The sequence below is a fragment of the Myodes glareolus genome, chromosome 3 (assembly GCF_982192425.1).
Source record: "Myodes glareolus chromosome 3, mMyoGla1.1, whole genome shotgun sequence".
NCBI lineage: Eukaryota > Metazoa > Chordata > Mammalia > Rodentia > Cricetidae > Myodes > Myodes glareolus.
Window position 1 is genome coordinate 106,151,199 of NC_142028.1, and position 15,251 is coordinate 106,166,449.

Consider the following 15,251-nt stretch of genomic DNA (forward strand, 5'->3'; position numbering starts at 1 on the left):
CATTTCCAATAAAATCAGAGAAGAAAAAGTTCCAAGCCCACATAAAGACAGGCCAATTCATACAGAAGTCAAACAAACAAACCCAAATAGAACTCCAAGTAACATTTAATAGTTAAAACACAGAATAAAGAAAGGGAATTGAATATTCAAGAGAGGTCAAGTTACTTAAAAGGGCAGGTTCATTCTAGCAATGCTAACTATTAAAAGAAAGTGTTTTAAACCACAAGAGTTTAGAAAAAATTAAGAGTGCTAAAAGGCCACAATTGCAGCCATAACTGTTATACCCCACAAATCTATTCAAGTTGAAGAGAAAGAAAAAATTCCTGTGATATAAAAATACTAGAACAGCTGTGCAGAGAATACTGAAACCCCTGGGACTCACAAGGAATAAAAATACAGAACCAGGAAAGCTTATCAAAAGAGGTCTAAGAAGATACCACAAAAATCATCAAAAACAGGAATTAAAATGCATATGCTAGTAATAACTAGTAATAAGAATGTCCTCAATCACCCTATATAAAGACACAGACTATCAAACGGGATTAGGAAACAAGATCCATAATTTTGCTGCCTTCAAGAAATATACCTCAGCATCAATGACAGATACCTCAGGGTAAACGAATAGGAAAAGCATAGTCCTAGCAAATATAACCAAGAAACAAGCAGGGTATCTGACAAGCAGACCTCACCAAAACTAATTAAAAGACATAAAGAAGGACGCTTTGTATCCACTCTACAAATAATCCACCAAGATGATAGTACAATTCTAAACAGATAATAAAAGCACAGGTGCATCCAGGTTCATACAACAAATACCACTAAATGAAAAGCACAAACTAACCCTAACACAGATAAAATTTGTGATTTCAACACCTACCTCAGGAATTGATATGTCATCTAGACAAAAACTAAACAAAAAAAACAGTGGAGTTACATGATAAAAATAAATCAAATGAACCTAAAAGACATGTACAGAACACTACAGTCAAAAGCTAAGCAATACACATTCTTCTCAGTATCCCATGGAAATTTCTCCAAAATTGACCACATTATTATGACATATAGCAAGTCTCAACAAATACTGCAAAATCAAAATAATATCATGTATTATTTTCAACAACAATTGAATAAATATACAATAGAAACACAAACTCATGTAGACTAAAGAATATAGTACTTAAAAATGAATGGATCACTGAAAAATACAAAGGGAAAATTAAAAAAATCCTAGGCTTGACTGAAAACAAGACAACAGGGAAATTATAGAACACAATGAAAGCAGTGTGCGGACAGAGTTAAGAGCACTGTTAGCAGTTTGCTTCTCCTGCTGGGATAAGTACAATGAATGACCAAAACAACTTGGGAAAGAAAGGACTTATAAAATGATCAGACTATTTGGGAAGGAGAGGACTCACTTCATCTTACAATTTACAGTCCATTATGAAGGGAAGTCAGGGCAGAAAGTCAAGGCAGGAACCTGGAGTCAGAATCTGAAGCAGAGCATGGAGGAACATTGAAGCAATGTTTCCTGGTTCCCTCTCAACAACTTGCTCAGCCTGCTTTCCTTCCTGGACCTGGAGGGAGGGGGGAGGAACTTGAACTTCCCACAGGGCAGGAAGCCCTGACTGCTCTTAGGGATGGAGAGGGAGGAGGAGGGGGAGTGGGGGGAGTGGGAGGGTGTTGGGAGGAGGGGTGGAAATGGAAACTTTTATAATTTAATAAACTTTGAAAAAAAATGAGGACCACCTGCCTAGGTGCCAAGTAGGCTGGGCCCTCCCACATCTATCATTAGTAAGAACATGCCCTACACACTTGCCTACAGGATAATCTGACAGGCATTTTCTCAGTTGAGGCTTTCTCTTCCCAAATATCCCTAGCTTGTACCAACCTGATTAAAAACAAAACAAACTAACCAGTACAAATACCAAGTGCCTGCATTCAAACACTGGAGAGATTTCAACTTAAAAACTTAACACTGCACCTTCCAGACTTGGAAAAACAAGAAGCCAAGACCAAAAGTAGTAAATAAGTTGAAAGCATTTAAATCAGGGCAGAAATCAATGAAATACAAATGAAAATAACAATGTAAAGAACAAATGAGACAAAAAGTTGTCTCTTTGGAAATTGAATCAAGCTTGAAAAACCCCTAGCTAAATTAGCCAAAAGAAAGAGAAAATATACACATCACTATAATCGGAAATGTGAAGTGAGATACTGAATGAAACAGGTATCAAGGAAAGTATCAAAATCGTGAATAGATCATAAAGTCCCTATTCCAATTAGAAAATCTAAAAGCAATGGATTGATTTCTAGATGCATACAACATACAAATTAAACCAAGATGAAATGAGGTGAGCAGACACATAACCAGGGACAAGACAAAGGAAGTAAGTAAAAGGCTCCCAAGTAGAAAAATCCCAGAACTAGAGGAATTCAAGGAAGAATTCTACCCAACCTTTAAAGAATTAACTTTTTTTATTCATTTATTAGTAGATATCACCTGCGACGTAAATGATAATCAAGCCACAGTTCGCAGACCTAGAGAGGTTAAGTAAAGAGGAGGACTCTAGGAAGAAGAATGGACCTTCCAGGGAAGGGAAAATAGAACAGATTTTGTAGGTGGACTGGAGGCAGATGGAAACAGGAACAGGAGAGATCAAGTTGGGGTGGGACTGGAGAGATAGTGCCAAAAAAGGGACAGAAGGAATTGCAGGGCACACATACACACACACACACACACACACACACACACACACACACACACAAAGAGGCAGCCCATAGAATGGGAGAAAATTCTTTGCAGTTATAAATACAACAGGGAATTAGTGTCTACAATATTAAAAAGGAAAGAAGGAATACAAAGGACTACTAAACACTTTAAAGTGTCCAATCCTTTGCTATAACCGGGAAGTGCAGGTTAAACTGAAACTATTTTCAGTTTCTCCCTCACTTAAGCTGAAGGGAAAACAAGGGACAGCAAATACTGGCACAATGGTGGGTACAGGGGAACTCATACATATTGTTGTTGGGAGTGTAAACTAGTGTAGCCACTTCGGATTTTAGATTTCAGTCTCATGGTTTCTCACAAAAGTAGAAAAAGGATTATCACATAACCCAGGTATGGTACTACTGAGCACATACCCAAAGGACTTACATCCTAATAAAGAGACACTTGCGTCTCTGTTTTCAATGATGCTCTATTCATACTAAATAGGAAATGGAATCAACCTAATGTTCATCAACTGATGAATTAATATGGGTAATGTGGTACATGGGATATCTCAGATATAAAAGTGAAATTATGATATCTGAAGGTAAATGAATAGATTAGGGAGATTTACTGAGTAAAGTCACCCAAACTTACAAAGACAAATATGATCTATTTTCTCACAAATGTTGAAGGTAGCTTTGAATCTTTTGTTTTGTGTGTTTAATATGAAGTTCATATGGAAGTGGGAAACTAGGAACTGGTCACTGGGGGCAAATGCAATTACAGAGGGAAGGTTGTAAACTATAAATAAAATGAAAGTAGAGAGGGGAATACTGGGAGCAGAATCGTTCAATAATGGACTGTGGTACAGAAATATGAGGGCAAGGGAACTGCCAACCAAAATGAAAGGTGTGTGGAAAAGCTTTATGGGAACATATGATCTTGCAACCTAAATAAAATTTAATTAGAGCATATAGTAGGAAACAGGCGATATGAAAGAACAGGGAATAGAGGGAATACTGAGGATTACAGGTGTAAGCAGCAATGATTCCAGGAGGATGAGAGAGGAGTTGGACTGGACTAACCAACACTACATATATATGAAAAGACTTAAAGAAGTCCACTAGTTTGTAAGTTAACTTGAAAATATTATTTTAAAAAATGGAATTTGAACAGAGGCATTCTCCATGAGGTGGCAATGCTGCTCCCAAAAGACATAGATTATGAAATTAAAATCTCAGTGTCAGATACAGGATACTGTCCTATGAGCTATTTATTGGTCAGGGAGACAATAAAAAGAAACAAAATTCATTGTTCTTGGTTTTCCACCAAAACTGCATGGTAAAATCCTATCATTGAAGATACCACACCCTTTGGTTGCAGAGCATGAGGAAATAAATCTCACCAGGAAACTCTCTACTAGCTGCATAACATCCACAGTGCTGGAACGTGCTATGCAGGCTGCTAGGGAAGAAAAGCCATCAATAGTCTTACCAAGCTTTAGATCCTGCATGCTATAGTGACAATCTACCAAGAAAAACTGAGGAACATCAGCATGGCAGTTATGAATGGATTAGATCTGAGGTCTTATCACAGGAAATATTTCATGTCTGGAACTCTGAATCTGGTGAAAAGCTCATGGTTGAGGAGGTCAGAGGTCCCAGAAGGAGGAACCCAGTGTTTTTGTAAATACTCATGTTACACTGGTTTCTAAATATTTATGTGTATGCCCAAAGATTGAAGCTGATCTTACTTGGTGAGAGAAGTTTGTGTGTGTGTGTGTGTGTGTGTGTGTGTGTGTGTGTGTGTGTGTGTGTGTGTTTGTTTGTTTTTACAGTGGATGGTAATTAATGCAGAGACTCATACCTGGCCAAAGAAGAGGTGACTGAGTGTTCAAGTGTAGATAGGTTATCTATGTAGCTCTCCTCCCACCCAAGGCTCAGGGAATAAGGAAGCAGAGTAGGCAGAAAGGCTGAGTCAGGGGGTTTCATGGAGAGGTGTAAAATGATGTCTTCTGGATGTGGCAAAAAAACTATTGCACATGAACTCAGGGCAGCTATATTTACCTGCACAAGACTCGCACAGATCAAGCTAGTCAAAATTTCAGCATGGATGGTGGAAAGACTCCCAAGTCCCAACCCTAGCTTAAAATCTGCAGGCAATTGACAGCTGCTAGAGTCACTTTGGAAGTGTGAGTGGTGAGAGGCGACCCACATTCATTAAGCCAAGTTAAATAAGATTTTTAAAAAGACATGAAGTGGGATGTCCTCTTGAAGGTTATCTGATAGACATACCATAAAAAGCTATGACATGAATACTATTAATACCTCCTTTTTAATTGGGAAAAACTTGCCTTAAAAAATAAGAAATTTCTTCATGTTTGTTAGGGTCAATATGGTCGGCAGCTGCTTTATCAAGAATAAACTCTGACCAAGACATGGCTAAGTAATTGTGGGAAAACGGCAGGCAGGAGATAATGTCTAGGAGGAACATTAGGGCAAAACAAGACCAGAAGGGCAGGGAAGTACCCAAGGACAAACTCAGAGAAAGGAGTCCAAGAGACTATTTGCAGAGCTATTTTTAATAGTTAGCTAAACAATATATAAGCAACAATGAAAAAAATATTCATTCCTGAAGTGAACCCAGAGTCTTGTGTCTCTGTCATTGCACATATCTCCAGGGTCCTGCATTGCTGTGTAATTCATGACATTTGTCTGATGTAGGATTCCCCTCCGTATGCTGTGAATACCATTGGTTAATAAAGAAACTATCTTTAGCCTGCAATAGGATAGAGTAGAGCTAGGTGGGGAAGACTAAACTGAATGTTGGGAGAAAGAAGGCGGGGTCAGGAGAAGCCATGGAGCCACCTGAGGAGAAAGATCTTAACTGCCAGTTGGAAACTTGTCAGTAGGCCACAAGACTCATGATAAAATATAAAATAATAGAAATGGGTAAATTCTAGATGTAAGAGCTAATGAGCAATACACTTAAGTGCTGGCCAAGCAGTGATTAAAATAATATAGTTTCTGAGTGCTTATTTTGGAAGTCTGAGCCGCCAGGAAACAAACAAGCAGCCTCCTACTGCATTTGTCTAACATAAGGAATATGTAGGCAAGCCAAATGACCTGTTCAAAATTCCATGTCAATGCAATATCAGGAAAAGGCTAACAGTAACATGAATTAAGTATTATATAACACACATTATAGCAAGCATTTTATAAGATATATTCTTAGCCATTCTTTCCATTCTATTATCTCCTTTAAGTTAGAATCTCAACTAACCATGATCTATTAATTTGCTCTTCAATAAACACATAATTCACCATAATAACCACTAATTTGTTCTTGGGTATCTAAAGGAGATTGACTTTAAATCCCTGTAAATCTATAGATGCTCAAGTATCTGATTAAAAAAAACTATTTGCATATAACTTTTGCTTGGTTTTCCATATGTTTTTCCTGTTTTCCTATATGTTTAAATAATAACTATATTACTTTTAAAATCTGATACAATGCAAACCCTGCATTAAGAATTGTTATATTGTTTTGCTTAGGAAATAATTATAAGCAAATAAATAATCTGTACAAGTTCAGGACAGATACAACTTATTTCAAAACATTTCAGTTAGTGATTATCAAACCTATAGATACTGAGGGTCAACTGTGGAGATGAATGACGACTCAGTGTCTTAGTTCCTGCTCCTCTTTCTGTAGTAAAATACCCTGACAAAAGCAACTTAGAGAAAAAAAAGGGTTATTTCAGCTCATAGTTCAAGAAAAGCCTGAAGCAGTTGGCCACACTGCATGCACAATCACCATATGGAAGCAGAAAATGATGAGTATCCATGCTTGCTTACTTTCTCCTTTTTCTTTCTTTCTATTTTAACGGACTAATCTCAGTTCTGCTTCCTCCTCTCCCACTGCCCCTATCTTCCCTTCACCCCTCATGCCTTTAATCCCAGTACTTAGGAGGCAGAAGTAGGCAGATCCCTGAGTTCAATGCCAGCCTGGTCCACAGAGGGAGTCCCAGGACAGCCAGGGCTGCTTTCTAGGTCCTCTCAGTTCAATCAGCCTCATCTATGCAGTCTCCAAGGGCGTGCCCAGAGGTTATGTATTCCCTCTCAAGTGTGCCTAGACCTGTCAAGCTGACATCAACACTAATGGTCAAAGGGAGTAAAATGCTTGCCACAGAAGCTTATCTTAGGTCCCTAGAACCCAAACCAAAAATAGATACCACGGCATATAGCTGTAACCACTACTGGGATGGCAGAGACGGGCAGATCACAGGCTAGTCCACTCTAGCCCAAACAGTGAACACAGCATTCACTAACAATCTCCCTCTAAAAGTAAGGTGGAGAGTGACAGAGGAGGGCAGCGAGCATCCACAAACACATACACACACACACACACACACACACGACATCTATGCTTGATATAGTCTGTATTTCTACATGCATTTTTAATATGTACCATATATAACATTCATTAAAATGCAAAAGTTTATTTTACATTTAAAATATGCAAATTTATTTAAATTTTCACTCAACTATAGGAAATGGTACTCTGGTGTTACAAGGGTAACATTTTAAAAAATCTCTCACCTTTGCTAAGTGATGTGACTCACTTTCTAGAGTTGGTGAACAGGGTTCTCCTTGTGATCCCTTAAGTTTTTCTTTTAATTTTATATTTTCTTGTTCTTTTTGAAACAGTTGGTCCTGAAGATTAACAACACTTTGTCGGAGCACAGCTTCATTTGATTTTGTAGTTTCAAAACAAATATGTAATTCATTATAAAGCTGTTTAAAAAAATGATAGAATCAACAAAGTAATTATATGCATATATATGTGAACTATATGTGGACATATACTTGCCCTTAGTTAACAGCCAACAAGCAGGAACAATGTGGAAGTGATTGAGTTAAGTATCGATCCAAAATTACAGCTGGCATTCAAAAGGGAAAATGTAGTACCAGCCAGGGCAACAGACAAGAAGAGTGTTAAGTAGAAAAGAAGGGGCATGATTCTAGGCCAATTATTCTCAATTGCAGGGATTCACATTAGAAAACAATTCTATTAGAATGGATCAGTTAAAAAAATCACTCTAAAGATCTCAGAGATGTGAAAAGGCATGTAATTTGTTAGGAAAGGACACAGAAGCATACTGCATATTTCACTGGGATTCATTGAGTTTAAGTGATATATTTTCATTTAGTATAAATTATTGTATATTTCTGAAGAAAGATGGAGGGAAAACTAAAAGTCAAAGCAAGGCAATCAGGTTGCAGGCGCACACAGACAAAAGTATCAGAACAGTGGAGCACTTCCATAGACAGCAGCGTTCTAAAGGCACAGATGGTTAAGTTCAAATTGTTTAAGTCAAGACACATGCATTAAAGCTAAAGTAATAGTTTATTAAAACTCAGCCAGAGCCAGATGGTGGTGGTGTACACCTTTAATCCCAGCACTTGAGAGGCAGAGGCAGGCAGATTGCTGTGAGTTCAAGGTCAGCCTGGCCGACCTACCTTGGAGTGAGTCCCAGGAGTCAGGACTCCATGCTGTACAATTAGCATCTCACCCAGAAATGCCTGGTTAACAACAGTGTCCCATCAAAGCTCAAGAATTTGCTTAGTAAGAGTTTGCTTAGCAAGGAAACTTCAAACTTAGGCTTGTTATTTAATGTACTGTAACCGAACTGTAGTGGTAGATTTACATGTGGAATCCAAATGTACAACTGCTGCTAATACTATGAAAGTGATCCAAAAGCCAAGATTCTTTTAAGAAAAACAGCTTCCACAGAAACTATAATATGACAAAAGCAAAAACCTCCAAGTGGAAAAAAAATCACATTATATACCTAATAGAGTGGGACTTTAAGTTTGCTCATCCAATTAAAGATAATGGCATACACAAAATTCACAAGAATGTAAGTTTTAATTCATCTATATAATGGATATTGATATACATTTCTGTAAATGTGACATAATTTGATTTCTAAAGCTTAAAATTTCAAGAAGGGTGTGTGCATCCTCTTTCTTAAATAGTTTCCTAAATCATACAATTTTCTAAAACATACATAAATCATAAAAAATAAGGCCTCTGAAACCTTCTAAGCTATAACTAATCAAAACATTTGGGATCTATAAATATCTATTATTATGAATATTTAACTAATTCATAACACTTTACAGCAAAATTTAAGCAACTTTTACAAAATTAGTGTTACATAAGCATTTATAAAGCATTTCAAAATACAAGTTTGTGCTTTCCATTGTCATTGCCTTATACAGGGGTATATGCCAAAATCCTTTTCACAGCTAATATAATCAGATGCTCTAAAAAGAGAAAGCAGAAATACTGACAGCATTCAGGGACAATCAAGAGGTCATTATGGACACAGTAACCACCTACCTGCAGATGACTTCCTGACTGGGAACAAAGCTGACTAGAGACTAGAGCCAAGCTGAAGGGAGACAGATGGAGTTTTCAGGAGTGACAGTGATACACATTACTCCCAGGTGCCACCTCTTTAGCTCCTCCTTTATACACACAAGGTTCTGGGTCTATTCACCTTCAACCAGGGTGGGGAAAAAACTGTTTTAAGCTCTTCTGTCTCTTTTGACCTCACATTCTTGCTTCATCAAACAAAAGTGTGATAGTAACTTTTCTGGCTCTTGTGTCACCCAGTGCAGCCTAGACTTGGCACTGAGTCGGACATGATCCAGGCCCACCCTGCTCCGTATTACCACCTGGCTTTCCTGTCAAGATGCCTGAGGATGCCCCAGGAAGAAAGATGAAGAGGAAGAGGTGAAGCTTTGCCTTTCACATAGAAATCACTCAGTTAATGTCCCTCATCATCAATATTTTCTATTTGAACAAGGAAATTTTCCTTAGGAAGTTGATCTTTAATGCTTCTGATGCCTTGAACAAGATTTGCTATGAGATTTTGACAGACCCATTTAAGTTGGACAGTGGTAAAGAGCTGAAAATTGACATCATCCCCAACTCTCAGGAGTGTACCCTGACTTTGGTGGACACAGGCATTAGCAACCATTACTAAGTCTGGCACAAAAGGTTTATGGAGGCTTCCCAAGCTGGTGCAAACATCTCCACTATTAGGCATTTGCTATTGTATTCTATTTGGCCTATGCAGTGCCAAAGAAAGTGGTTGTGATTACAAAGCACAATGATGATGAGCAATATGCCTCAGACTCTGCGCTGGAGGAACCTGCAGTTTGTGCAGACTATGATGAACCCGTTGACCTGGGTACCAAAGTGATCCTTCATCTCAAAGAAGACCAGACAGAATAGTTAGAGTAAAGAAGGATCAAGGAAGTGGTAAAGAAACACCCACAGTTCATAGGCTATCCCATCACATGAAGAAATGACAGAAAGAGACCAGTGATGAAGAGGCAGAGAATGAGAAGAGTGTGAAAGAGAAGGAGGATAAGAATGACAAGGAGAAGCCTAAGATTGCAGATGTGGGATCAGATGAGGAAGATGACAGTGGCAAAGATAGAAAAAAGATTAAAGAGAAATTCACTAAAAAGGAAGAGTTGAGTAAGACTTAGCCCATTTGGACCAGAAAATCTGATGACATCACTCTAGAGGAGTATGCTGAATTCTATAAGAGCCTCAGCAATGATTGGGAGACTACTTAGCAGTCAAGCACTTCTCTGTACAAGGTCAGATGAACTTCAGAGCATAGTTCCTCATTCCCTTTGTGGAGACCCTGCAGCAGAAGCCTGAGGCAGACAAAAAGAAAAAATAAAAACAAAGCTCTTAAGAGCCTGGTGCTGCTGCTGTTTGAAACTACTTTGCTCTCCTCTAGTTTCTCACTTGAAGGTTCCCAAACCTACTCCAACTGCATCTATCACATGATCAAAATAGGCCTGGGCACTGATGCATTTGAAACAGTAGAGATGCTTACTGCTGCAGAATAGCAGGGTTGGGTGCTGTGTATCGTGTTTTGTTTGTTTGTTTGTTTGTTTTATTTTGTTCTGAAATTAAAAAATGCAAGTCAGATGGTGTTGGCACACACCTTTAATCCCAGCACTGGGGAGGCAGAGGCAGGTGGATCACTGTGAATTTGGGATCTCTGTGAATTCGAGGTCAGCCTCATCTACAAAGTGAGTTCCAGGATAGCCAAGGCTGTTACACAGAGAAACCCTGTCTCAACAAACAAACAAACAAAAAAGAATCCAAAATAAAGAAGAAAAAACAGTACTCTTCTGCTGTTGTCATTATGGTTGCTCCTGCTCAGAAGTTTCCTTGTAGCTGGTCTACCTTGGTAGGCAATTCTAGATACGGGACTTAACTGTGTCTTGTAGTAAATATTTAAACTTCAAAGCATCAAAAACTGAAAAAAAAAAACAACTTGAAGACAAGATCTAAACCAGCTTGCTGCCAGGAACTGGAACAAACTCATTTCTTGGATCTTATCTGACACACACATCTCTTGCTTTCCTACTGTTTGACCATGACAAGCCTTGTCACTTCCTAGAAGCAACACTATTCAGTTGCATACACCAAAAACTGGAAATAACCTAGATGTCCCTCAAGTGAGGAAAGGATAAAGAAAATGTTACATTTACACAAAGGAGAATTAATCATCTGTTAACAAAAAAGACCATTGTGGACTAAAGGGTACACTCTGAGACTCAAGGTGACACACAACATCTTCCACGATGAGAATTTTTATTTTGTTTTGGTATTGTCAGTTTTTAATTTTATTTTATTTTCTGGGTAGGTGACAAAGGCAGAGTAGATATAAAGGGACGGGGAGATGAGTGGGATTCAGGTACATGATGTGAAATGCACAGAGAATCAATAAAAAGTTTTTAAAACGACAGCATGAAATTTGAAAGCAAATGAATGGAACTAAAAATTATCATAGTGAGATAATCCAGATTCAGAAAGACAAATAGGTACATATTTACTTATAAGCCGATATTAGCCCCTGCCCATCGCAGCCGCACTAATGGCCAGCAGGCAAGGCCTTGCAGGCAGGCCTCTCTCTCCAGCTCCACTATCCATTGGACCCTGTAATCTACAAGTCCCACTTAGCCCCCCAAACCTCACTATACACCTCAGCATCAGCAACCACCTGAGGCACAAACCCAGCCTGCACTAATTGGATGAAGCGTGGTCCCTGGAGAAACAACAACTACCTGAACCGTTGAAGAAGAGATGGGCAGACACCAATGCAAGAACACATTCAACAACATACAGAGCAATAGGGCACCACCAGAACCTAGTGGTTCTACAACAGCAAGAGCTGAATATCCCAATGTAGAAGAAGCACAAGAAAACAGCCTTAAAAATAACTTTATGAAGATGATAAAGGCCTTAAAGAGGAAACAAAAAATTATCTTAAAAAAATGAGGAAAAGACAAAAAAAACCTTGAAAATGCCAATAAATCCCTTTAAAAAGTCAAGAAAATCAAGAAAAACAATCAAACAGGTGAAGGAAAGAGCTCAAGACTTGAAAATTGAAATAGACTCAATAAAGACAACACAAGCCAGGGGAATTCTAGAAATGGAAAATCTGGGAAAACAAACAAGAACTACAGTTGTAAACATAACCAACAGAATGCAAGAAATGGAAGAGAGAATCTCTGACATTGAAGATATAATAGAGGAAATAGATTCACTGGTTAAAGATAACATTAAAGCAAATAAAATAATAACATAAAATGTCCAAGAAATCTGGGACCCCATAGAAAGACCAAACCTAAGAATAATAAAGATAGAAGGAGAAAAATACCAGCTCAAAGGCACACAAAATATATCCAAAAAATTATAGAAGAAAACTTTCCCAACCTAAAGAAAGATATGCCTGTGAAAATACATGAAGCTTACAGAACATCAAATTGACTAGACCAAAACCAAATATGTCCCCTCATCACAAAATAATCAAAAAACACTTAGTAAACATACAAAATAAATAAAGAATCTTAAGAATCACAAAGGAAAAAGGCCAAGAAACATATAAAGGCAGACCCGTCAGAATAACACCCGACTTCTCAATGTAGTCTCTGAAATCTAGAAGGTCCTGGACAGGACTTATATAGATACTAAGAGACCATGAATGCCAGTCCAAACTATTATACCTAGCAAAGATTTCAATCACTAGAGATGGAGATGGAGAAAATAAGACATTCCATGACAAAGCTAGATTTAAACAATATCTATCCACAAATCCAGCCCTAAAGAAAGCACAAGGAGGAAAATTGCAACCAAAAGAAGTTAGTTGCACCTACAAAAACACAGGCAATAGATAATTACACATCAACAAATCCCAAAGAAGGTAAACACACACACACACACACACACACACACACACACACCAAAAAATAACAGAAGTTAACAATTACTGGTCATTAATATCCCTTAATATCAGTGGACTCAATTCACCTATAAAAAGAAATAGAATGGATACAAAAACAGTATCTATCCTTTTGTTGCATGTAAGAAACAAACCTCAACTTCAAAGACAGAAATTGCCTCAGAGTAAAGGGTTGGGGAAAGACTTTCTAGTCAAATGGATCTAAAAAGCAAGCTGGTGTAGCTATCCTAATATCTAACAAAACAGATTTCAAACTAAATTTAATCAAAAGAGATGGAGAAAGAAATTTCATATTCATCAGAGGAAAAATCTACCATGGATGAAATCTCAATTCTGCACATCTATGATTCAAATACAAAGACACCCACATATGTAAAAGAAACATTACTGAAGCTTAAATTACACATCAAACCCCACACACAAATAGTGGGAGACTTCAATATCCCACTCTACCCAATGAACATGTTTGCCAAACAGAAAATTAACAGTGAAATAATGGAACTAACTGATGTTATGACACCTGTCAGGATGGTTAAGATCAAAAGCACTGAGGACAGCTTGTATGGAGAGGATGTAGAGTAAGGGGAACACTCCTCCATTGCTGGTGGGAATACAAATCTGTACAGCCACCTTGGAAATCAGTATGGCGGTTTCTCAAAAAACTGGGAATCAATCTATCTCAAGACTCAATGATACCACTTGGGCATATACCCAAAGGATGCTAAAGCATGTCACAAAGACACTTGCTTAACTATGTCGATAGCAACATTATTCATAATAGCCATAAGCTGAAAACAACCTAGATGCCACACAACTGAATATATAAAGCAAATGTGATATATTTACACAATGGAGTATTACTAAGTTGTTAAAAAAAAACAATGATATCATGAAATTTGCAGGCAAATGGATGGAACTAGGAAAAATCATCATGAGTGAGGTAAACCAGGCTCATATTCAGAAAGACAAACATCATATGTACTCACTCCCAAGTGGATACAGATGTAAAGCAAAGAATAACTAGACAACAATCCACAGATCCAGAGAAGTTAGGTACAAGGAGGACCCTAAAAGGGATGCATGAACAGCCCTGGGAAGGGGAAATAGATGAGATTTCCTGGATAAATTGGGGCAGGGGGCAGTAGAGAGGAGGGGATGGGGAATGAGAACATGAAGGAACAGAATGGTCAAGCCGGGGGAGGGACAGAGTGGAAGAGCAATGAAAGAGATAGTTTGATAGAGGAAGCCATTATAGGGTGAGGGAGAAATCTAGTGCTAGGGAAATTTCCAGGAATCCACAAGGATAATGAATTCTAGCAATAGTGAAGAGGGAGCCGGAACTGGTCTTCCCTTATAATCAGATTGGTGAATACCCTAATGGTCATCATAGAACCTTTATCTAGTACCTAAAGGAAGCAAATGCAGAGATCCACAGCCAAGCACCAGGCCGAGCTCTGGGAGTCAAGTTGAAGAGAGAAAGGGGGAATTATTGTGCAAGGTAGACAGGTCAGGATCATAACTAGGAAATCTACAGAGAGAGCTGAATCAAGCTCGTGGGAACTATTAAACTCTAGGCCAACAGCTGTGGAGCCTTCAGGAGACTGAACTAAGCCCTCTGCATGTGGGAGAGAGTTGTGTAGCTTGGTCTGTGTGAAGGGACCCTGGCAGTGGGACCAGGATCTGTCCCTGGTGCATGAGCTGGCTTTTGGGAGCCCACATCCTATGGTGGGATGCCTTTCTCAGCCTTGATGCAGTTGAGAGTGGTTTGGTCCTGCCTCAACTTAATGTGACAAGTTTTGCTGATTCCCCATAGAAAGTCTTACCCTTTTGGAGGAGTGGATGGAGGGTGAGTTGCAAAGAGGTTGGATGAGCAGGAGGAGGGGTGGGGAGGGACTGTAGTTGGTATGTAAAATATTTAAAAAAATAAGTGGATATTAGCTGTTAAGTAAATGATAATCAAGCCACAATACCAGAGAAGTTAGGTAAAGAGGAGGATTCTGGGGCAGGTGGTGGTGGTGAGAGAGGGATACATGAATCTCCCTGAGAAAGGGAACCAAAACAGATTTTGTGGGTGGACTAAGGGTGGGTGGGGATGGGAACAGGAGGGATCAGGTGGAGAGGGAAGAGATGGAAGGGGGGTAAGTTGGGAGGAAGAGAGAGAGAGAGAGAGAGAGAGAGAGAGAACAGAGGAAAATG

General features: G+C 38.7%; 1 protein-coding gene across 21 annotated transcripts in view; it reads right to left on the reverse strand.

Moving 5' to 3' along the window:
* Positions 1-15,251, reverse strand: part of Cntln (centlein) — a 254,984-nt gene that overhangs the window by 137,106 nt on the left and 102,627 nt on the right. For 16 of the 21 annotated variants that reach the window (XM_087904885.1, XM_085686221.2, XM_085686220.2 and 13 more), the window contains exon 8: positions 7,312-7,506. The exons of the other annotated variants lie outside the window; for them this stretch is intronic. In XM_087904885.1, coding sequence (XP_087761011.1) covers positions 7,312-7,506 — 195 coding nt within the window. The remainder of the gene's footprint in view (positions 1-7,311; positions 7,507-15,251) is intronic. 21 annotated transcript variants of the gene reach the window in all.